The 22,903-nt window shown below is 42.1% G+C and overlaps 1 protein-coding gene across 1 annotated transcript in view; it reads left to right on the top strand.

Annotated features, from left to right (window-relative positions):
• LOC144667590 (cytoplasmic phosphatidylinositol transfer protein 1-like) overlaps positions 1-22,903 on the top strand; it is a 283,402-nt gene that overhangs the window by 172,205 nt on the left and 88,294 nt on the right. The window contains exon 4 of the mRNA XM_078529012.1: positions 19,783-19,790. Coding sequence (XP_078385138.1) covers positions 19,783-19,790 — 8 coding nt within the window. The remainder of the gene's footprint in view (positions 1-19,782; positions 19,791-22,903) is intronic.

The raw sequence follows: 22,903 nt of genomic DNA, 5'->3' as shown, positions 1-22,903 counted from the left end.
ATAAGGTAGATGAATTAGTGGTAATGTGAATAGAGGTAAATGGTTTAGATCTAATTGTCATTACAGAAACATGGTTACAAGGTGATCAAGGTTGGGAAATAAATATTTCACGGTGCACGATATTTTGGAAAGACAGACAGAATGGCAAAGCAGGTGGGGTAGCCCTAATAGTAAAGGATGAACATAAGGACATTAGTGAGAAAAGATCTGGCCTCTGAAGATCTTTGAGGAGAATCAATATGGGTGGAAATTAGGAATGGTAAGAGTCAGAAAAACTGGTGGGAGTAGTTTATAGGCCCAGTAACAGTAGTTATACCATTGGGCAGAGCATTAACAAGAACATATTGAAGCCTATAACAAAGGAAATGTAATAATTGTGGGGGACTTTAATCTTCATTTAGACTGGAACAATCAAATTGTCAAGAATGGTCTAGAAGATGAGTTTGTAGAATGTTTTCATGATAGTTTCTTGGAGCAGTACGTAGAGGAACTAACTATGGATTAAGTTATCTTAGATTTAGTATTATGTAATGAAGCAGAGCTAATTACTAATGTCATAGTAAAAGATCCACTGGGAAATAGTGACCATAACACCATTCAGTTCTATGTTAAGTTTGAAAGTGTTATATTCCAATCGCAAACAAAAATCTTAAACTTATGCAAAGCCAATTACATAGGTATGAGGAGAGAACTGGCTAAGGCTAATTGGGTAAATAAACTAAAAGGTATGGAGGTAAATGAACAGTAGGAAACATTGAAAGAAACAATGCAAAGTGTTCAACAAAAAAGACATTCTATTGAAGAACTCAAACTCAGCAAGAAGGACCCATCCGTGGCTCAGTCAGGAAGTTAAGGATAGTATTAGATTAAAAGGAGAGGCTTACAATGTTGCAAAAAACAGTTAGCAAGTCTGAGGATTGGGAGTGTTTTAAAAACCAGCAAAGGGCCACTAAAAAGTTGATAAGAAGGGAAAAAGTTGAATATGAGAGTAAACTAGCCAGAAATATAAAAACAGATTGTAATAACTTTTATAAGTATATGAATAGGAAGAGAGTAACTAAAGTAAATGTTGGTCCCTTAGAAGTAGAGCCAGGAGAAATTACCATTGTTATGATGTGGCAGGGGATATGTGCCAGGCGGACCAAATCCACAAGGGAAACTTGGCCACACTATCACAATGGTTTTGCAATTTGTATTTATTATGAGAAGATTTGCGCACTGAATTCAGATGTAATGAATCCACTAACACCTTCAGTGATTTTAAAAATTAAAATATTTATTAGCAAAAGAAAATAATTCAAACACACATAAGATTACAGTTACTTGATACTATAACAAATCCCAAAATTCCTAATTAATCCGACTCACAACTACACACCCCCTTTAAGGCAACAGTCCAAAATAGATTTTAAATGTAAATAGTCAATTCAGCAGGGTTACCAAACACACCCATTTGACAGTGGATTTCCAAAGGCTTTTAACACAACTTTAGTTACTGGAGCAGCACTTCTCCTTCGGAGTGGCTAAGGCTTCTTCCAAGTCTGTGTCACACATTGTATCTTTCAAGGTTTTACATGGCCACCCCACATAGCTTTCCATCCTTCTTTATATATGTTTCTCTCTCTTTAATGTGTAAAACCCAATTGTTCTACATGTTTTTGGAAATTTACTTTTCCCATAATATAAAAATCTTTCATGTCATCTTTATGGTCAGCACTTCTGGGAAGAATAAATGTAATAACCTTGCCATATTTATCTTGTTAGTTGTAAACATCCTACCATCTCTTTGAAAATCAAACAATTCCCCACTTACCTAAAAATACAAATTTCATTCACACCTTATCTACTGACTCTTTTACTCTTGCTCACTTATAAGCATTTCAAATATCTTTCTTTCACCTCATTTTTTATATAATTTCAACCTTGCAGTCTATTTAATTTAATTAAACAGCCACCCACAGAAGCACTCATAAGCCTATCTAACAATATCTCACAATACTATTACGAAAGATATGATAGTTTTGTGACATCATGATGAACGAGGAAATGGCAGAGGCATTGAACAAATATTTTGGGTCTGTCTTCACAGTAGAAGACACAAGTTCCAAACCAGAAATATAAGATAACCTAGGGGCTAAAAACAGTGAGGAAATTAGGGAAATTAATATCAGCAGAGATAAAGTAATGGAGAAACTTATGGGACTAAAATCCGACAAATCTCCAGGACCTGATGGCCTACACCCTAGAGTTCTAAAAGAGATAGCTGCAGAGATCATAGATGTGCCAGCTATGATTTTCCAAAATTACTTGGATTCAGGAATGGTTCCACTAGATTGGAAGTTTGCAAATGTTACACCTGTTTTCAAGAAAGGAGTGAGAGAGAAAACAGTGAACTACAGGCTAGCTAGCCAAACATCAGTTTTGGCAAAATGTTGGAATCCATTATTAAGGAAGTCTTAACAATGCACATAGAAAAGCAAAGTATGATTAGAACAAGTTAACATGGTTTTACTAAAAGGAAATCCTGTTTGACAAATTTATTAAGAGCTTTTTGGGGATGTAACTAGTAGGGTAGATAAAAAGGAGCCAGTTGATGTAGTATACCTGGACTTCTGAAAGGCATTCGATAAGGTGCCGCACAAAAGGTTAATAGGCAAAATAAGAGCTCATGGAATTGGGGGTAATATATTAGCATGGATAGAGGATTGGTTAACAGATCAAAAACAGACAGTGAGCATAAATGAGGTTTTTTCAAATTGGAAGGCAGAGAATAGTGGAGTGCTGCATGGAGCAGTGCTGGGGCCTCGGCTATTTACAAACCATATTAATGACTTAGATGAAGAGACTGAGAGTAATGTATCTATGTTTGCTGATGATACCAAACTAGGTGGAAAGGTAAGCTGTGGAGAGGACACAGAGGCTGCAAAGAGATATAGACAGGTTAGGTGAGTGGACAACAAGATGGCAGAAGGAGCACGATATAGGGAAGCGTGTGAAGTTATTCACTTTGGCCGGAAGAAAAGAATATTTTTTTAAAAGATGAGAGACTTCTAAGTGTTGGTGTTCAAAGAGACTTGGGTGTGTTCGTACAAGAAACGCAGAAAGTTAGCATGCAGGTGCAGCAAGCAATTAGGAAGGCAAATGTCATGTTGGTATTTATTGCAATGGGATTTGAGTACAAGAATAAAGAAGTCTTGCTACAGTTGTACAGGGTTTTGATGAGACCGCATCTGGAGTACTGTGTGCAGTTTTGTCTCCACATTTAAGAAAGGATATATTTGCATTGAGACAGTACAGCAAAGGTTTACTAAATTGGTCCCTGGGATGAGGGGCTTGTCCTATGACGAGAGGCTGAGTAAGTTTTATAGGATTTATATTCTCTGGAGTTTAGAAGAACGAGAGGCGATCTCATTGCAACTTATAGAATTCTGAAGGGGCTTGATAGGGTGGACGCTGAGAGATTGTTTCCATTGGTTGGAGAATCTAAAACACGGGGGCACAGCCTCAGGATAAGGGGCCGATCATTTTGGACTGAGATGAGGAAAAATTGCTTCACTTAAAGGGTTGTGAATCTTTGGAATGCTCTACCCCAGATTGTTGTGAATGCTGCATTGTTGAATACATTTAAGCCTGGGATAGACAGATTTTTGGTTTCTCAGGAGTTAAGGGATATGAGGATATGGGGAGCAAGTGAGGAAATGCAGCTGAAGCCCCAGATCACCCATAGTTATATTGAATGGTGGAGCATGCTCGATGGGCTGTGTGGTCTACTCCTGTCCTATTTCTTATGTTTTTATGAGAGTGTGTTAATGTTAAGTGCATGGGGCAAGTAGCTGAGAAAGGAACAAAGTAGCCATAAAGCAAATAGATGGTTAAAAATAAAATTAAAAAGCTGGCAGAGGGAGTGAATACCCGAGAGAGGTCAGGCGCACAAACAAGGAGAATAAACAACTGGGTGAGGACCAGACACATAGGGCAGAATTGTCCCAGATTTGTACTAAGTGCAGTAGTGGGTGGGTAAAGTGTTTACCCGCCAGCCGCAATGGCGGCTTTTCACGCCGTATCGGTCCCAAACCCACAGCATTAATTATGCATTCCCGGGAAACACACCGTTTACACGGTGGGCGGGCTGTCATTAGCCCGCCACGCCATCAACTTGCCGCTTCATCGCACCGGGCGCCACATTTAAAGTCTATCCTCGCATTCACACCTCAGCGCTTCCAGCCCAGGACTACTGCAGGGAAGATGTCCAAGAAAGGCAAAAAGACTGCAGCCCCCAGGTTTAATGACGCATCACTGGAAAACCTTTTGGATGCAGTGGATGCCCGCCACGATGTCCTCTATCCCCGCTCTGGTCGTAGGATGGGCAGCGGCATGCCAAAGCAGGCTTGGAAGGCAGTGGCAGCCATGGTCAGTGCCAACGCCCTTCAAAAGAGGACAGCCACCCAGTACTGCAAGAGGATGAATGACCTCCGTTCCGCCAGAGTAAGTCACTCTTCTCATCACCCTCAACTCACCCGTTCACAAACCCATCACGCATCCACAGGGATCTCACTCACTGCCGGGTCAAGGGACATCACCATTTACTCTCTCTCACACATACCTTCATTGCCCTCACCCTGTCCATGGGACCACTCACCACCCACACATGCCGGGCATACTTATCATCTGGCCTGGCAGGTGTCCTGCTTACACACTCCCCATCTCTATTCATGCAGGACAAGCTGACACAGCAAGAGGGAGAGGTCACAGACCAATGGAGGAATCCCTGAAATAAAAGTCCTCATGGACTTTGAAAATATAACTGGCCGGTGATGATCTGGACCATTCCTGTGCTGATGGTGAGGTCGGTGGTGCTGTACCAAGTGAGGACCCATCAATGAAACATCCATCAGGCAACTATGCTGTGACTGATGTCTCGTGTTTCACTGGCCACTGCCATGGACTAATTATCACCCCTTGCTTCTGCAGTTACATCTGGGAAACAGCCGACAGTCCACAACCTAGGGCCTCCAATCAAGCCCCAAAGAAACATCTGAAGAGGAATCTGAATGACCCTCCTTGAAGTCCTGTAACAGCACCCACTCATACCCTCCACCAGCGCAGAGCCACACCTCGGTGGGACATAGCTTTACAGTGACCTCGCAATCACAATCTAGTGATCCACAGCAGGTGGCGGCAGGGGCTTCCCAGGTGTCCGGCACTCAGAGAACTGCTAGAGGCCAGAAATTTGCTGAGTCCAAGTCAGATGACGAGCCTCTGGACTCAGTCATGCCACAGTTGCTGGAACTACAAAGGCAAGCTCGGGAACATCAGGAAGGGATGTCTGCTGCACTCCTCAGATTGCAAGGCACGATGGAGGAGTCCGTCCGCCTTCAGGCTGAGGTGATAGTGCTGGCATGCCAATGCACCGAGCTCAACACTGGTAGGAATGCAGTCGCCATGGAGATCATGGTCCAGGACGTCACTCCTGCACTGCTGCGTGGGCTCTACTCCATCTCTGATGCCATAGCTAGCCTAGATCTCACTCCAGCTACCCCTTCTCCTCAGGGAGTCAGCCAAGATCCTTGGGAACCCATAGGGAAGAGAATCAGCAGGTGTACCCCCCAAGGCCTTCCATCCAGGTGACTTTGGGAGTGTCTGGCCCATCTAAATCCCCCCTTCCTGTAACCTCAGCAGCTCAAGCTCCACAGGCCAAGGAGGATGCCAGTGCCACACAGCAGGATCCCGAAAACTGGCCGGGGCCCTCCAGGTCTTGGCCCTCTAGAGGATGCCCACTAAGGTCATCACAGACAGGGCGTTGCAGTCAACAGGCTGCCTCCACCTCCACTGTGGATGGCCAGGGAGCACCAAGACATAACGGCAGGGTTAGGAAAGTTAAGAAGATGTAACTCTTTTGAGTCAAACAATTAAACTAAATTAACAAAATCAGGGACAAAGTAAAAGCAGCCCCTTAAAGAGAAACTGCAATAACAAAAAACAGAACCCAAAGGAAACTTACATCTATTCAAAATGTGATTAAAGTGGTCGATAAAACACCCCAGTCCCCGCGGTGCCTGCCGATCACGGAAGGCCCCGACGGTGCCAGTGGATACCGCATGCTTCCTCTCCAGGGACACCCAGCAGCGAACGTAGCCACAAAAGAGGTGCAAACAGTTGGGTTGGACGACCCCCTCGATCGCCCGCTACCTGGACATGCCCGACACCAGTGGGCACAGAAAATCCCAGCCATAGGCAAAGGACCAGATATTTTGAATAGGGCCTGGAAAAGTTGACAAACAATGCTATGGCATCTTTAGGTTTCTGTAATTCCTTAATACTTCATTTTACGTGTTTTTCAAATGTATACTATTTTGTTGTGTTTTTGAAAGTACTTTGGGATGAAAGTATGTTGCTAGGTTACCATGAAAATGAGAGAGATTGAACAGTTGCTGTCATGTGTGCTACTGTATACATAGGAAACAAAACAAAGTGTTATTATATCACAACGCTATTTCAGATTCTATCAGTAAAGAGCATGGGGAGGAATAACAGTAAAATATGCTAAATAGGGCCCCAGGAAACTGGCATCAAATAGCATTTGGCATCACAAGCCAAATGCAGTGGCTAGCTAATGATATGAAGAAATACATTTTACAACATTATGACATCAGCAGATGTATGATACACCTCACAATGACTTTTAGTGTTGTTTTCTAGAGTCAGTGAGATAATTGGATATTCAATATGATGTAACTAAGATTTGTAATCGCCACTTTCGACTCCTCCACTGTTGCTAAATTATAAGACTGTTTATCGAAATCCAACATTGGATGAGCAGAAATTTCCTCCAATTAAATATTGGGAAGACTAAAGCCGTTTTTGGTTTCCATTCCAAATTCTGTTCCTAAGCTACTGACTTCACCTCTCTCCTTGGCAACAGTCTGAGATTAAGCCAGTCTGTTCGCAACCTTGGTGTCACATTTGATTCCAAGATGAGCTGTCGACTTCATATTCTTGCCTTCACTAAGTTCTCCTATTTCCAAACCCATAATATTGGCCAACTTAGTCCTTGTCTCAGCTCATTGCAGTTGAAACTCTCATTTATGCCATCTAGATGTGAATATTACAACACAACCTGGCTAGTTGCCCATATACTACCCTCCGGAAACTTGAGGCTATCTGAAACTCTGCAGCCTGTGCCTGTGTCTTAACTTGCAGGAAGTCCTGTTTCCTATTACCCCATGCTCACTGATCTACATTGGCTCCTGGTCAAGCAACATCTTGACTTTAAAATTCTTTTCCATGTTTTCAATTCCCTCCACGGCCTCACCCCTCTCTTCCTCTGTCGTCTCCTCCAACCTCACACAACCCTCTGATATCTGCACTCCTCAATCCTTGTCTCATGTGCGTTCCCAATTTTAATCACTCCACCATTGGTGGCTGGGCCTTCAGTTGCCTAGGCTCCAAACTCTAGAATACCCTTCCTACATCTCGCCACCTTTCTACCTCACTTTCCTCCTTTAAGACACTCCTTAAAACCTACCGCTTTGTCCAAGCTTCTGGTCACCTGATTAACAACATTTATGTGGTTCGGTGTTATACTTTGTTTTGTAATGTTCCTGTGAAATGCCTTGGAGTTGTTGTTGTTGTCGGTACCTGTTGGCATAGTTTAAAAATTGAGAGTACAGCTGTCACTCACATTTGCCTTGACATTTTTAATAAGATGATGCTGGTTCAATAATTTCTTAATGAATCAAATGCATTCAAAATGATTTAACTAATTGATAACTTACACTTAATTTTCAATGGATAATTAGATTTTTGCTAAAATGTGAATATGGGTGTAGAAATAAAATAGTTGTGTGCAGTGGAAATCATTCATTGCACATTGGATCTGACACAAGACCATTTTTGTTGCTGTAGTGTTCAGTAGAAGATTACTTTCAGATTACACAGGGTGCTTTGTTAAGAGCCCAGAAGACAATAATGTCATGCCATGCTTATTTGTTGATTTTGTCGTTAAATATAATTAACTTCAACTCTCTCTAGTTACAGAAAGAGGCTATTTAACCCGTCCACTCTAGCTCTCTCCAAGAGCAATTCAGTTAAGCCCATTCACCCGCCCTTTCCTGTAACCCAACATCTTTTTTTTATCTTCAGGTCCTTCTCCAATTACCGTTGAAAGTCACAATTGAACCTGTCTCCACCACCATCTTCGGCAGTGCATATCAGATCCTAGCTACTCGCTGTGATAAAAAAAGTGTTTTCCCATGTTGCCTTTAGTTCTGCTGTTGCTGATGACCCTCATGCAGATACTGCAAGTAATCAGGAAGGCAAATGGAATGTTGGCTTTTATTGCAATGGGAATGGAGTATAAAAGTAGGAAAGTCTTGCTACAGTTGTACAGGGCATTGCTGAGACACACTGAGAGTACTGTGTGCAGCTTTGGTCTCCTTACTTCAGGAGGGGATATGGTTGCATTGGAAGCAGTACAAAGAAGGCTCATTAAACTGATTTCTGGGATGAAGGGGTTGTCTTATGAGGAAAGGTTGAGCAAGTTGGGCCTATACTCATTGGAGTTTAGAATAATGAGAGATGGCCTTATTGAAGTATTTAAGGTTCTGAGGGGGCTTGGCAGGGTGGACGCTGAGAGGATGTTTCCCCTTCTGGGGGAATCTCCCATTAAGACTGAGATGAGGTGGAATTTCTTCTCTCAGAGGGTCATTAGTCTTTGGAATTTGTTTTCCAAGAGAGCAGTGGAGGCTGGGTCATTGAATGTGTTTAGAACTTAAACAGATTTTTAATCTACAAGGGAGTTCATGGTTATGGGGTGGAGGCAAGTAGGAAGCTGGAGTTAAGGCCACAATCAGATCAGCCATGATCCTATTGAATGGCAGAGCAGGCTTGAGGGGCTGAATTGCCTACTCCTGCTTTGAGCTGCTAGATCTGTTCTGAATCTATCCTAGTTGGCATGGTGGTAGTGCCACACAATAGAGGGTATCCTCAGTGTGAATACAGGATTTGGTCTCCACAAGGACTGTGTGGTGGTTATTCCTACCAATATTTTCAGGCAGAAGGGTGGCAGGTGTGGATCCCGCCACCTTTCTGCCTCCACCCCAATTAAGTCTGTAGAAGGAAGACCCATGGAGTCCTTTCTGCTCTGCTGGCAGTTGAGGCTCTTAAGTGAGCAATTAATGCCCACTTAAAGGCCTCATCCTGCCGCCGCTGGTATTAACTTAGTAATGGGCAGGGGGCTTGCTCTGCGGGGAGCTTAACAAGCAAACCCATGTAGGGTTGCTTTCGGGCTCCCAGGGGTGGTCCTTCGTTCAAAGTGCCTGATTGAAGGACCCAGCATTGGGCAGGGGTCAGCTGCTGAGAGCCATCCCCTGACCTGCCCTTGCTGCTGACAAGCCTTTCTCTCTCCCTTCTCCATTCTTTCCACCCTCCCAGCTCCTCCCCCACAGCTGGCAGGTGAGAGCCCCTGCCACCACCACCAACAGCCCATGGTCTTCCGTCAGGGTGCTTTCATCAAACAGATCCTGAGCCTGCTCTAGGAAGTGACCTGGGAAAAATTAATTCCCTAAGGCCCTATTTTGTGTGCAGGTGTCTCTCTATTGATGTCAGAGCTAAGATTGTGAACTTCTAAGCATAGACCTGCATAGATCTCACAACTAAATGGCATACCATTCTGCAGTGCTGCTGGATTATTGGCTGTCTTGTTCTTGCAACTGTGTGTGCTAATTCAGCGCTTTTTACTGCTGGTGCTTTGGAACTCCTTGCAGCTCAGTGTCTCTTCGGCTGACAATTAACAATGGCGGTTTGGACAAGGCACTGGAGGGCTACCAAAGAACCATACCTTAGAATGAGTCACGCTCCTTAGAAACGGAGAACAAAAAGAAGAAATTGAGCAAATTCATTTAAATTAAAATAAAAAGCTTTGAGTGGATCTTTATTAAAATCTGGGCTTTGGTCCAAGGCAGAGAGGGGTACAGAAGGTACCGCAGGTTATGCTGGATGGGCTGAAATGCCTTTCCCAGTCAATCCTTGTATCCTGACCTAACATATGCTGCCCATCAATCATGCCGATCTATCCTACACAGCTTGGTGTAAAATGTAAGTTGTATTAAAATACATTGCTTTGTTTAGCATATGTAATGGTGTCGCAGAAATGCATTTTGCATGAACCTAGCAATATCTGTCTTAACATAATTGCCATACAAATTATTGTAGAAAGAGAGAGCACTTCTTACTGAGCTGATAGAACAGACTGTCACAGTTACTAAGCTGCAGTTTCCAAGTGTCACTTCTAAAACCAAATGATGAGTTTATTTAAGATTCCATCCTTTTCTTTCTTTGATGTAACACCTACAGGTACACAGAGCATTAATTAATGGAGCAAATCTGAACAAATTAATCTTTCAATAATGTGTTTGTTTTGATTAGTTTTACCTGAGAATATCACATAATTGTTACGGTGCAGAAAGAGGCCATTCAGTCCATTGTGTCTGCACTGGCCACAAATGAGCATTATGACTCAGTGCCATTCTCCTGCTTTTTCCCCTTAGCCCTGCACATTATTTCTATTTAAATAATCACCTAATGTCCTCTTGAATGCCTCAATTGAACCTGCCTCCACCATACTTCCAGGCAGTGCATTCCAGACCTGAATCACTCACTGTGTGAAAAGTTTTTTCTCACCTCACATTTGTTTCTTTTGCAAATCACTTTAAAACTGCGCCCTCTCGTTCTTGATTCTTTTATGAGCGGGAACAGTTTCTCCCTAATTCAGTTCTTTTCTACTACTGGGGCTTGGAAGCTCCTTTCTCTCATTGTTTTTTAGGCTCACAATTAATAATAGTAGTTTGGACAAGGCACTGGAGGGCTACCAAAGAACCATACCCTAGAATGAGTCACGCTCCTTAGAAAGGGAGAACAAAAAGAAGTAATCAAGCAAATTCATTTCAATTAAAACAAAAACCTTTTGAGTGGACCCTTATTAAAATCTGGACTTCGGTCCAAGGCAGAGAGGGATACAGAAGATAGTGTGAATGACCTAAACCACAGGATATACTGTATGGGTTGAAATGCCTTCTCCATTCAACCCTTGTATCCTGACCTGACATATGCTGCCCATCAATCATGGCAAGAGTGGTGTAAAATGTAAGTTGTGTTAAAATACTATGCTTTGTTTGGTATATGTAATGGTGTTTCAGAAATGCAAAGTATCTACTCTGTCCAGCCCCTCATGATTTTGAGCACCTCTGTCAAATCTCCTCTTAGCCTTCTCCTCTCTAAGGAGAACAGCCTCAACTTCTTCAAACTATCTTCATTACTGAAGTTTCTCACCCTGAAACCATTTTTGTAAACTTCTTATGCACTCTCTCCAATGCGTTCACATCCATCCTAAAGTGTGGCACCCAGAGCTGTACACAGTACTCTAGCTGAGGTCTAATTAGTGTCCTGTACAAGTTCAGCATAAGTACAAATATTCTTGTACTCTATACCCCTATTAATAAAGCCTAGGATACTGTATGCTTTCTTAACTGCTCCCTCCACCTATCCTGCCACCTTTAATGACTTATGCACATATACACCCAGGTCCCTCTTCTTCTGCATGAAGAACTCCATGTTCTTCCTACCAAAATGAATCACCTCATACATCTATGCGTTGAATGTTATCTGCCCACTCCACCAACTTGTCTATGTCTTTTTGAAGTTCTACACTGTCCTCCTCACAATTTATGATGCTTCCAAGTTTTGTGTTATCTGCAAACTTTGAAATTCTTCCCTGCACACCAAGATCCAGATCATTAAGATATATATCAGGAAAAGCAAGGGTCCCAATTCTGCACTACAAACCTTCCTCCAGCGTGAAAAATATCTATTAACCATTACTCAGCCAATTTTGTATCCACGTTGCTACTGTCCCTTTTATTCCATAAGCTATAATTTTTCTCACAAGTCTGGTGTGCAGCACTGTGTCGAATGCCTTTTGGAAGTCCATGTACTCCACGTCAAAGTATTACCCTCATTAACACTCTCTGTTACCTCTTCAAAAAACTCCAGCAAGTTAGTTAAATACAATTTCCCCTTAAGAAATCCATGTTGGCTCTTCCTCATCAACCCACATTTTTCCATGTGTTTATTAATTCTATCCCGAATAATTGTTTCTAGAAGCTTCCCCAGCACCGAAGTTAAACTGACTGGTCTGTAATTGCTGGGCTTATCCTTAACCTTTTTTGAACAAGGTCGTAATGATTGCAATTCTCAAGTCCTTTGGCATCTCTCCTGAGTCTAGGGAAGACTGAAAGATTATGGCCAGTGCCCCTGCAATTTCCACTCTCACTTTCTTCATTATCCTTGGATGCATCTCACCCAGTCCCAGTACCTTCTCAACTTTACGTACTGACAGTTTATCCAGTACCACCTCCTTATCAAATCTGAACTCTTCTAGTGACAAAGTTTCCTCCTCTGTCACCATCTGCTTCCATGGTAAAGACAGATGCAAAGTGTAGATGTAACGAGTGGTGTGCCACAGGATCAGTGCTGGGACCTCAACTGTTTACAATTTATATAAATGACTTAGCTGGAGGGATGGATGGGATGGTTCCCAAATTTGCTGATGACACAAAGATAGGTAGGAAAGTAAGCTGTGAAGAGGACATAAGGAGGCTACAAAAAGGCATAGATGGGTTAAGTGAGTGTGCAAAGATCTGGAAAATGGGGTATAATGTGGGGAAATACGAAATTGTCCATTTTGGCAGGAAGAATAAAAGAGAAGCATATTATCTCAATGGTGAGAGATTGCAGAGCTCTGAGATGCAGGGGAATCTGGGTGTCTTAGTGCATGAATCACAAAAAGCCAGTATGCAGGCACAGCAAGTAATTAGGAAAGCTAATAGAATGTTGTCATTTATTGCAAGAGGAATTTAATACAAAAGTAGGGATGTTATGCTTCTGTTGTACAAAGTACTGGTGAGACCACATTTAGAGTACTGTGTACAATATTGGTCACTTTATTTAAGGAAGGATGTAAATGTGTTGGAAGAGTTCAGAGAAGGTTTACGATACTAATACCTGGAATGGGCGGGTTGTCTTATGTGGAAAGGTTGGACAGATTAGACTTGTATCTGCTGGAGTTTAGAAGAGTAAGGGGTGACTTGTTGAGACATATAAGATCCTGAGGGGTCTTGACAGATGGATGTGGAGAGGATGTTTCCTCTTGTGGAATAATCTAAAACTGGGGTCACTGCTTAAAAATAAGGGGTCGCTCATTTAAGACAGAGATAAGGAGAATTTTTTTCTCCCAGAGGGTTGAGAGTCTTTGGAACACTCTTCCTCAAAAGGAAGTGGAAGCAGAGTCTTTGAATATTTTTAAGGCAGAGCTAGGTAGATTCATGATTAACAAGGGGAGAGGGTGACAGGTTATCGGGGGTTGGCAGGAATGTGGGGTTGAGCTTACATTCAGATCAGCCATGATCCTATTGAATGGCAGAGCAGGCTCGAGGGGCCGAGTGACCTACTCCTGCTCCTGATTCCTAATTCGTAACTCTTTTCATGAAAAGGCAGTGGAAGCAGAGTCTTTAAATATTTTTAAGATAGGAGTGGATAGATTTTTGGTAAGCAAGGGGATAGGCTATCAGGGGTAGGCAGGATGCAGATTTGAGGTTACTATCAGATCAACTATGATCTTATTAAATGGCGGAGCAGGTTCAAAGGGCCGAATGGCCTACTCCTGCACCTTGTTCCTATGCTTGTATTCATTTAACACCTCAGCCATGCTCCCTGCCTCCATGTGTAAGTCCTCTTTTTAGTCCCTAATCAGCCCTGCTCCTCTTTTTACCACCCTTTTACTATTTTTGTGCCTGTAGAAGACTTTGGTATTCCCCTTTATTTTGGCTGCCAGTCTTGTCTCATAATCCATTTTCGCTTCTCTTATTTGCTTCTTTACCTCTCCTCTGAACCTTCTGTATTCAGCTTGGTTCTCAATTGTATTTTCCACCTGACACCTGTCATAAGCACACTTTTTCTTATTTATGTTAATTTCTATCTCCTTTTTCATCCAGGGAGCTCTGGATTTATTTGCCCTATCTTTCCTTTTTGAGGGAATATACGTTGACTGTGCCTAAACCATTTCTTCTTTCAAAGTCGTCCCTTGTTCAGCTACAGTTTGTCCTGCCAACCTTTGGTTCCAGTCTGTCTGGCCCAACTCCATTCTTGCCCCATTGAAATCGGCTCTCCCCCGGTGAATTATTCTTACTGTAGATTGCCCATTGTCCTTTTCTACCATCATCCTAAACCTAATGATACAATGATCCTTGTCTCCTAAATGTTCCCCGCTGACACTTGATCTACTTGGCTCACTTCATTTCCAAGAACTAGATCTAGCAGTGCCTCCTTTCTTGTTGGACTGGACACATACTGCTGTAGAAAATTCTCCTGAACACACTCTAGGAGCTCTTGCCCCTCTCTGCCCTTTACTCAACCACTATCCCAGTTTATATTCGGATAATTAAAGTCCCCCATTATAACTCTATAATGTTTGCACCTCTCTGTAATTGCCCTGCAGATTTGTTCCTCTACATCCTCCCCACTAGTTGGTGGCCTATACGCTACAATGAGCAATGTAATTGCACCCCTTTTGCTCCTTAGCTCTAGCCAAATTGATTCTGTCCTTGAACCCTCTGGGACATCCTCTTTCTCCAGCACTGCAGTGCTCTCTTCAACCAATACAGCCACCCCTCCTCCTTTTCTTCCAGCCCTATCTTTCCTGAACACCTTGTACCCAGGAATATTTAGCACCCAGTCCTGCCCTTCCTTGAGCCAGGTCTCTGTTATCGCCGCAACATAATTCCGTATGGCGACCTGCATCTGTAACTTAGCAATCTTATTTACTATATTCCATGCATTTGCATACATGCAGTATAACCCTGATTTAGACTTCATTACTTTCTCCCTTACTTCAACTCCGCCTATTAGCTTACTGTGCTCCATTCTAGTGCTATCTGTCTCTCCCAGCATTTTGTGCACCTTGGTATTACTCTCTAATATTCTCTCCAGGCTCCCACACCCCTGTCGAGTTAGTTTCAAGCCCACCCCAACAGCACTGGCAAAACGCCCCGCAAGGAACTCAGTACCGGCTCTGTTGAGGTACAACCCATCCAGCTTGTACAGGCGTCACCTCCTTCAGAGCCAATCCCAGTGACCCAGGAATCTAAAGCCCTCCCCATTGCACCAAATTTCTAGCCAGGCATTGATCTGCCTTATCCTCCTATTTCTGTAGTCACTTGCACATGGCATTGAGAGTAATCCAGAGATACCACCTTTGAGGTCCTGCTTGCTAATCTTCTACCTAGCTCCCTAAGCTCTATCTGCAGGACCATACCCCCCTTCCTACCTAAGTCATTGGTATCAATGTGGGCCACATCTTGGCTGTTCACCATCTCCCAGAAGAATCTCCTGCTGCCACTTGGTGACATCCTTGACCCTGGCACCAAGGAGGCAATATACCATCCTGGAAGTCATGTCTATGGCCGCAGAAACACCTGTCTGTTCATCTAACTAACGAATACCCTATCACTATTGCACTTCCCCTCTTCTTCCTCCCCTCCTGTACAGCCGAGCCGTTTATGGTGCCACAAACTTGGCTCTGACTGCACTCCTCTGATGAACCAATGCCCTCACCAGCATCCAAAACGGAAAACCAATTAATGAGTGGGACCCCATGCAATATCTGCCTGGTTCTCTTGGACTGCCTGATGGTCACCCATTCCCTTTCTATGCTCCTAACCTGCGGTGTGACCACCTCCCTGAATGTGCTATCCACGTAGCTCTCAGCCTCGTGAATGTGCGACAGTGACTCTAGCTGCCGCCGCTCGAGCTCCGAAACCTGGAGCTCAAGTTTCTGCAGCTGGCAGCACTTCCTGCACATGTGGCCGTCTAGGTCACCAGTCATGTCCACGACTTCCCACATATTACAGGACATGTATTCCACATGACTGAGCAGTCCTGCCATGTCTTAACTTTACTTCCCTTACGTTAACTTTATTTTACTTCTGTTTACTTTACTGGCCCAGACCTCCCCTTATTCCTAGTGTTTCTTCCTCAAATCCAAGTGGCTACTTCTTTAAAAATAATATGCTTTCTAATTTACAGCTATTTAAAGACACTCCCTAACAACAGTTTACCAACCAATGAACTTAAGGTTTTTCTGTGATGTGCCTGTTCGTTTTTTTTTAAACTCAGCTTCAAAAGTGAGGTTTATACCCAGCTTAACTGTTCCTGTTCCCGACTTAGAATTGTTCTAATGTATACGACACCTCTTTTTCCCCCAAGCACTGAATTCCCATATGAGCCTAATTCACTACTCACTCGGTCTCCATCTCACTCTGGTGTAACTCTTTCGAGTTATCAACAGATCGCATGTAACTCTTTCGAGTACATTCACAGTTCTTGGTTTCCGGGAGTGGGACATGAACCCACAACCTTCTGATTCAAAGGCGAGGGTGCTATGAACTGAGCCACAGCTGACACCTCAAAAATTAAGATGTAACTCTTTCGAGTACATTCACAGTTTTTTTTTCCGGGAGTGGGACATGAACCCACAACCTTCTGACTCAAAGGTGAGGGTGCTATGAACTGAGCCACAGCTGACACCTCTGGTGTAGTTGCCCGTCTCCTTGCATGCCCCTTATTATCTCACCTTAATCAATTTTCATTGATCTAGTTCGAGAACATTCTAAGACAGTACTGTTGGACACTTTAAAAATGCAGTTTATTTACTTATTGGTATTTAAAACAATAAGACTTTTAGTCATGGTTTTGTAGTTTATTAGGAAAGTAATTGTAAGAAATAGCTCGATGTCGATTTGCACACAAAGCCCAGTCACAATCAATACCAAAATGTAACCAAATCCTCTACACTTGATTTTTGCATGATTTTTGGCTCCATTGATTTGAAGTTATTTAGTTACCCGCCATGCACACCCCGCTGATCCCCCCTCCTGCTGATCCACCCCCGCCAATCCTTTGTTCTTCATTTCCTGGATTGTGCACATTTTTGTTGTTGACAGCAGGAAAGTAATTTGCTATCACCATTCTGCCAGTGCTATTCTTACAGCCTAATAAAGTGCAAGACTCACTTTTTGATTTTGTTTCCAATTCTTTTTCTCCTTTGGGGAAACCTTCATAACCTCAGTGGCTTAAAAAGGGAATTTAGTGTGCCAGCAATGACAAACTCCTTCTCCTAAAGCACAATGGTCGAGCATAAATGTGTCACAATGTTGCCCAATGAGTTGGTTTTGTTTTTAAGACCCTGGAGATAGTTTGGAATTTGCGTTACTAAGATACAGTTTTGATATACATAAATTGTTATGTTAGTTCCCCTGAAGCAATCATTTCATGATCCCTAGGTAATTCTGTGCGTTTTCTTCATCTCACAAGTCTGTCGGGTCATATATCTGTAGTTTGTTCTGTGACACTCTGATATTCAGTTTTAATCCTTTCTTTTATAGCCCGCAGCACATTCAAATATATCTTGTCACCTTGTAGGTTTGTACCTAATATTGTGTGCCGAATATCGTGAATGAGATTGTGGTAATTACCTAACATAGTAGTCTCAGTTCTGAGAGACATCACTTTATTTCTGACACCCTTAACTTTCTCATATCTTCATATAAGCAGTGCTTGACAATCTGAAATCTTCAACGCAGAAGGAATGAAAAGGCAGAAGGAAATCAAGAATTGTATCTACTTTTTGGGGGGAAAGATGAGAAAATACTGGGTGGGTTATACTTGGTAAAGCAGATTCTAGGAAGAGCTGCAGTTAGAATTTGTAAAAGGAATTGAGCAAGGCAATAAGCAGGTGAAGAAAGACTACACACCATTGTAACTGAACAATGAGAGGTGAAAGAAGTGATTTGGTTACAATGGAGCAGGGAAAAAAATAGGACATCAGTCATGGTTGTTACTTGAGATAAAGGAAGAGACTGCAGAATAAAAATATGATTGACCTTCATTTGCCAATCTAAATTCCTGTTGTGATGTGAAAAATCCAAATAGATATCTGGACTTGAACTCAGCTGGAGGAAAGCAGTTGAAAGGTCTTGTGGCTATAATTGAACTGAACACTAGTCTTGTGGGCACAAATCTATACAATTCAACACCTTTCAAATTTGAAATTTCTGTTGTGTGTTGACCAAGATGAAGTATCAGGTAAAAAATGGAATGTCCACTGCAACTGCAGGAAGGACCCACTTTCCCAGGGTTCAACCTCAACAGCTCATTGATGACTCCATGTGTCCCTTTATGTAGCCAGTACTGATCAGCGTTTTCAGTCTTCAATACCAATCAGTCATCAAAATTCATTTGTGGATGACTTGTGTATTACTAGATGAAAGTATAGTGCTTTGCATTGAAAGCAGTTCCTGCACACTTTACAATACTTAAATAGCGAGCACTATAGACAGTACATCAGAAATAGCATGGAGAAGAGGAAGTGATATTGGGAGAGACATTCATTAACTCAGAATGATTGTTATTGTCTCACATATTGTTAGGCTAAGGAGATCTTCTGAGAAGGTTCTCCACAGTGTCGTGATCAACACTAATTAGTCAAGCAAAAGTAAGTTTAAAACACTGACTCAGTGAAAAATAAAACTGGCATGTTTGTCATGTTGCAGGAAATAACTTATTCACTGGAGTCGAGCCAGCCTGTGGTATTTAATCAACCTCTTTGTTTCTTCCTTTGAGAATTGTAACATAGAATCAAAATATCCACCCTTTGGAAAGATTCTCAGCCATAAGTGAATCTGTTATAATTTATTTATGATTACTTGAGAATTCAGTTACCATTTTTATTGCAGTTACTTATTGGTCCTTCGAGTATTTAATTGGATTTCAGATGTATAATAATGGACAGCATTGCCATCACTATTCCTGATTTAACTTTTCTATTTTTACAATTCTAGGACCAGATGAACGCATTTCTTGAAATTAAAGTATAATAAAGACAACGTGCTTGTAGACCTGAGCAACTAGTACCCTTAGTCTGACTTTCCAAAAGTATAACTATACTTGGAGGTAGAACAGTTCATAGCAGTTTCAACACATTTAGCCATGGAGAACTTTGTTGGAGATCCACAACCCCCTCGATGTACCCCCATATTGCTGAATTCTCAATCTGAGTCATGTTGTTGCGGATTGGTAACCTGTAGGAGGATGACCTCTGGGCTGCTCTGATGCAGTTTCTGACTGCAAATGTGTAGCGACATTGGCAGAGGCCTGGAATTAGGCTGTCTATTCCACATATTAGTCAAAATTGGTGAATGATCCAGAGAAAAAAGAACTTGTGCTTTCAAATGAAAACAAAATCAAAAGTTGAATAAAAAGGTCTGAATTAAGTATTGTGTACATCTTATTACTCACCTAGCAGTGAATTTGTTGAATCACAACTAAATTTCCATGTTGATGACAAACAGAGCAGAATATCATGACTGTAGAAGTAATAACCAACCAATCAGAAATTAAACATATAAAACAGACCTTGATGAGTGTTTAGGATTTTTCTGTTCCCTTCCCCAAGCTATATGTGTGGTAGCCTTAATGATGTTTTGGATTGCACTTTTCTTCAGAGTAATCTGATTGCATGACCAGTTGCTTATAATATTTAGCTTGTAGTCTTTAAACTGCTATATGTACTTAAAATGTTCATGGTGAATAATAAATCCAAACTACCTTTATTTACTGTGTCTCTTTATCTTTCTCTTTATGTGCTTTTTTATTGGTTCGGACATGATACAGAATACACGGTAAGTACTCCGTGCATTATTTTACTTTTGTTTGGTAGTTGAATTGTGAAATACTTAATTGAATATTTAAAATTGGTAAGCAGTAGTCATTTAAGTATTCAATTTGTTATTTCACATAGAATCCAATTCTGATTTATTTGAGGACCAATATTATCTGAATTGTTAACAGTTCCACCAGTGGCTCAGAGAGTGAGTAGCTGAAACATTGAGGCCAGGAAGGTTTGAGGTGTGATTGGCAGCCTTTGCTGAATTTGCTAGTTTGAGGTTTTAGTTGGGGCAGCAGTAGGAGCACTAAATATATCATCAATGGTGCCAACACCATCAAGGTTAATGTTTGAATAAATGCCCACTTGGGCAAGCTACTTGACTGGCACCAATAGGGACTGTTTCTCATCAATGAATTAACAAACTTACTGGGAGGCAAGTCACCCTGAGATAAACTGGTAGCTGTTATTTAACATTTTTATTGTTCTATGTCTGAACTAGCTTCTCCTGTCTTTGTTAGCTTAGGCCTAAAAGCAGATCACATTCTTATGCCAACATTATTATCTAATGTCCCTACAGATGCGCTTCTACTAGAGGACTGAATGCATACATTGGGTTACGACCATATTTGGTGAACTGCCCAATTTGATTTGGAAGTTAGAGAGGGCCTTTCCTAGTCCTGTTGTCTTAGTTCATGGATAAATTAGAACACATGCAGTACAATGCAACTTGAATTATATTTACTTATGGGTTGCAAGGCGACGTGATATGCACCTATGCAGCCCATAGAAACAACTACTTGGAAATGTCTGGTTTATGTCATTTCTAGTAACAAGTGTGTATAAAAATCAGAAGCTATGTATGGCCTGTGTGTTCTCTTTACACCAAAGCAAGATTCATTACTTTTTACATTTTCCTTTATTTCATAGACTCAAAAATAAATAGATGGGCTATCCTGGCTGTTCAGTTGGTAAAAGCATCATCTACTATGGCACTGCACTGAACCATATGGAGAAGATATGCCCTAAGTTGATTCCTAAGCCAGAATTTTCCCATGGGAGGTGGGAATCGGAAGGCGAGACCGAACCAGAATCGCATTCCCACCTCCGCCTCGAGGTTGCCAGTCTTCAGGGCCTTAGTTGGCCTGGAGGCAGACCTGCTGCCCAATTAGGCAGACCCGAGGTAGGGGTGGAGGTGGGCCGATTTCAGAGTGAGCCAATTAAAAGTCCATCTCCGTGCTTGTCTGTTCCCAAATACCTTGGCTCAGCTATTAGGATGGATATGCAACGAATGTTGAACTGTATCGGGAAGGCCTCAAAATGTATCTAAGAGTATTTTAAAACTTAAGTGTTTTTCTCCCACCTCCTCATCCACCGAAACACCCCCACTCATCTAAACACCCCACCTTCCAGAATCCCCCCAACCCTCTGCCCCTCCCATCCCCACCCCATTACTCACTTTGTAAATATATGAACTCACAAGTCCTATTATAAAATCTGGATTGCAATCAAGAGCCCACAAATCCCCCAAATAAACAGGCTGACCTCAGCTAATCTCAGCAGATGTGTAAACTGAAAATATAAAAGCAATCCAAAGTGCTTAAAAGATTATTCACCTTTTAAACTCTTCCCACCTCTATGCAGCTGATACAAAACCCAACAGCTGCTGAACCCCGACCTCTCAGAAAATTGGAAAATTTTCCGGAGAAGGGTTCTTAATGAACCTGCCACAATGTAAGTGAGGTGTTAATAGGAGTGGGGCTGTTCTGGGCCCACTTCCTGTCCTGCCCTCGGGAAAATGGCCATTTTGTTTTCCTGCCTGGCTCCATTCCTGTCTGATTTGGGACTGGAAAATTCTAGCCCTAGTCTGTAAAGAGACGGATGATACCAACTAAGAAAGCAGTGGCGATGGTGAGATTGATCTCAACGTCCTGTTTTGCTCGGCTGAATGGGTAAGAGGGAGTTAGCTAAGTCAGCTGCTAACCTGGAACATGAACATGTGACGATGCCAGGTGAAGACAGGATTTTGCTTACCTGTGATGCCCAACAACTGGATAGCCTTCCAACATACTCTAACTAAGGTAACACATGAAGAATGGCTACTTAGGCAAGGTGCTGAAGGGTTGCTGGCTCTATATAAATGTTCCCCGCATTAAATCATCTTATTCAAGAGAGATGGGGAGGGAAATAGAAAACATGAGCATCTGGATTGGAACTTTTATGGTTTTGCAGTCATATGTAGTGACTTTGGTTGGCAGATCCTTTTTAAATAATTCTAGACCTAGCTTTTGCTGGCTCAGGCATGTTCAGAACAGGTTCCAAACTAGTCCAAAGTACCAAACCCTGGAAAAACTAGTGCATAGGAACATGGGAACAGAAGTAGTCCATTTAGCCCCTTGAGCTTGTCCCACCATTGAATAAGATCATGGCTGATCTATACCTAACTCCATGTACCCACGTTTTCTCCATATCTCTTAATATCTTTGGTTTACATAAGATCAATCAATCTCAGAATTAAAACTAACAATTGTTCTAGCATTAGTTACCATTTGCGGAAGAAAGTTCCAAACTTGGACTACTCTTTTGGCGGAGTGTTTCCTAATTTCACTCCTGAAAGGTCTGGCTCTAATTTTTAGACTTTGCCTCATTGCCCTAGACTCCCACTAGCAGAAATGGTTTTCCCAATCTACCTTATCTGTTCCCCTTAATATCTTGAAAACCTCGAACATATCACCCCTTAATCTTTTAAATTCCAGGGAATAAAATTCTAGTTTGTTTCATCGCCCCTCATGAATTAACCCTTGGAGTCTAGATATTATTATAGTAAATCCATGCTGGACTCCCTCCAAGGCCAATACATCCCCCTGAAGGTGTGAAGCCAAATTTTTAAACAGGCGTGAAAGCGGGAACAGAAGCAAATGGGCCCGCAATTTCTTGCCACCAGCTGGCATGCTAGTTTGTCGGCATATTCGCACCTCAAGGCCATTTTTAAACAAGCTCCTTGATGGGCCTATTTAAGTGCACTGTGCAGATGCCAACCAGAATTTTCCTGGCAGCTGTCAGGCCCCCTCTTGAGCCTGAATCCCAGCCAATGAATGGAGGCTAAACGAAGGAGCCAACACTCAAACT

Source organism: Cetorhinus maximus, chromosome 24 (genome assembly GCF_964194155.1).
Source record: "Cetorhinus maximus chromosome 24, sCetMax3.hap1.1, whole genome shotgun sequence".
In the NCBI taxonomy this organism is placed as follows: Eukaryota; Metazoa; Chordata; class Chondrichthyes; order Lamniformes; family Cetorhinidae; genus Cetorhinus; species Cetorhinus maximus.
Note: the sequence above shows the minus strand (reverse complement) of the source record. Positions and strands in the feature narration are given on the sequence as shown.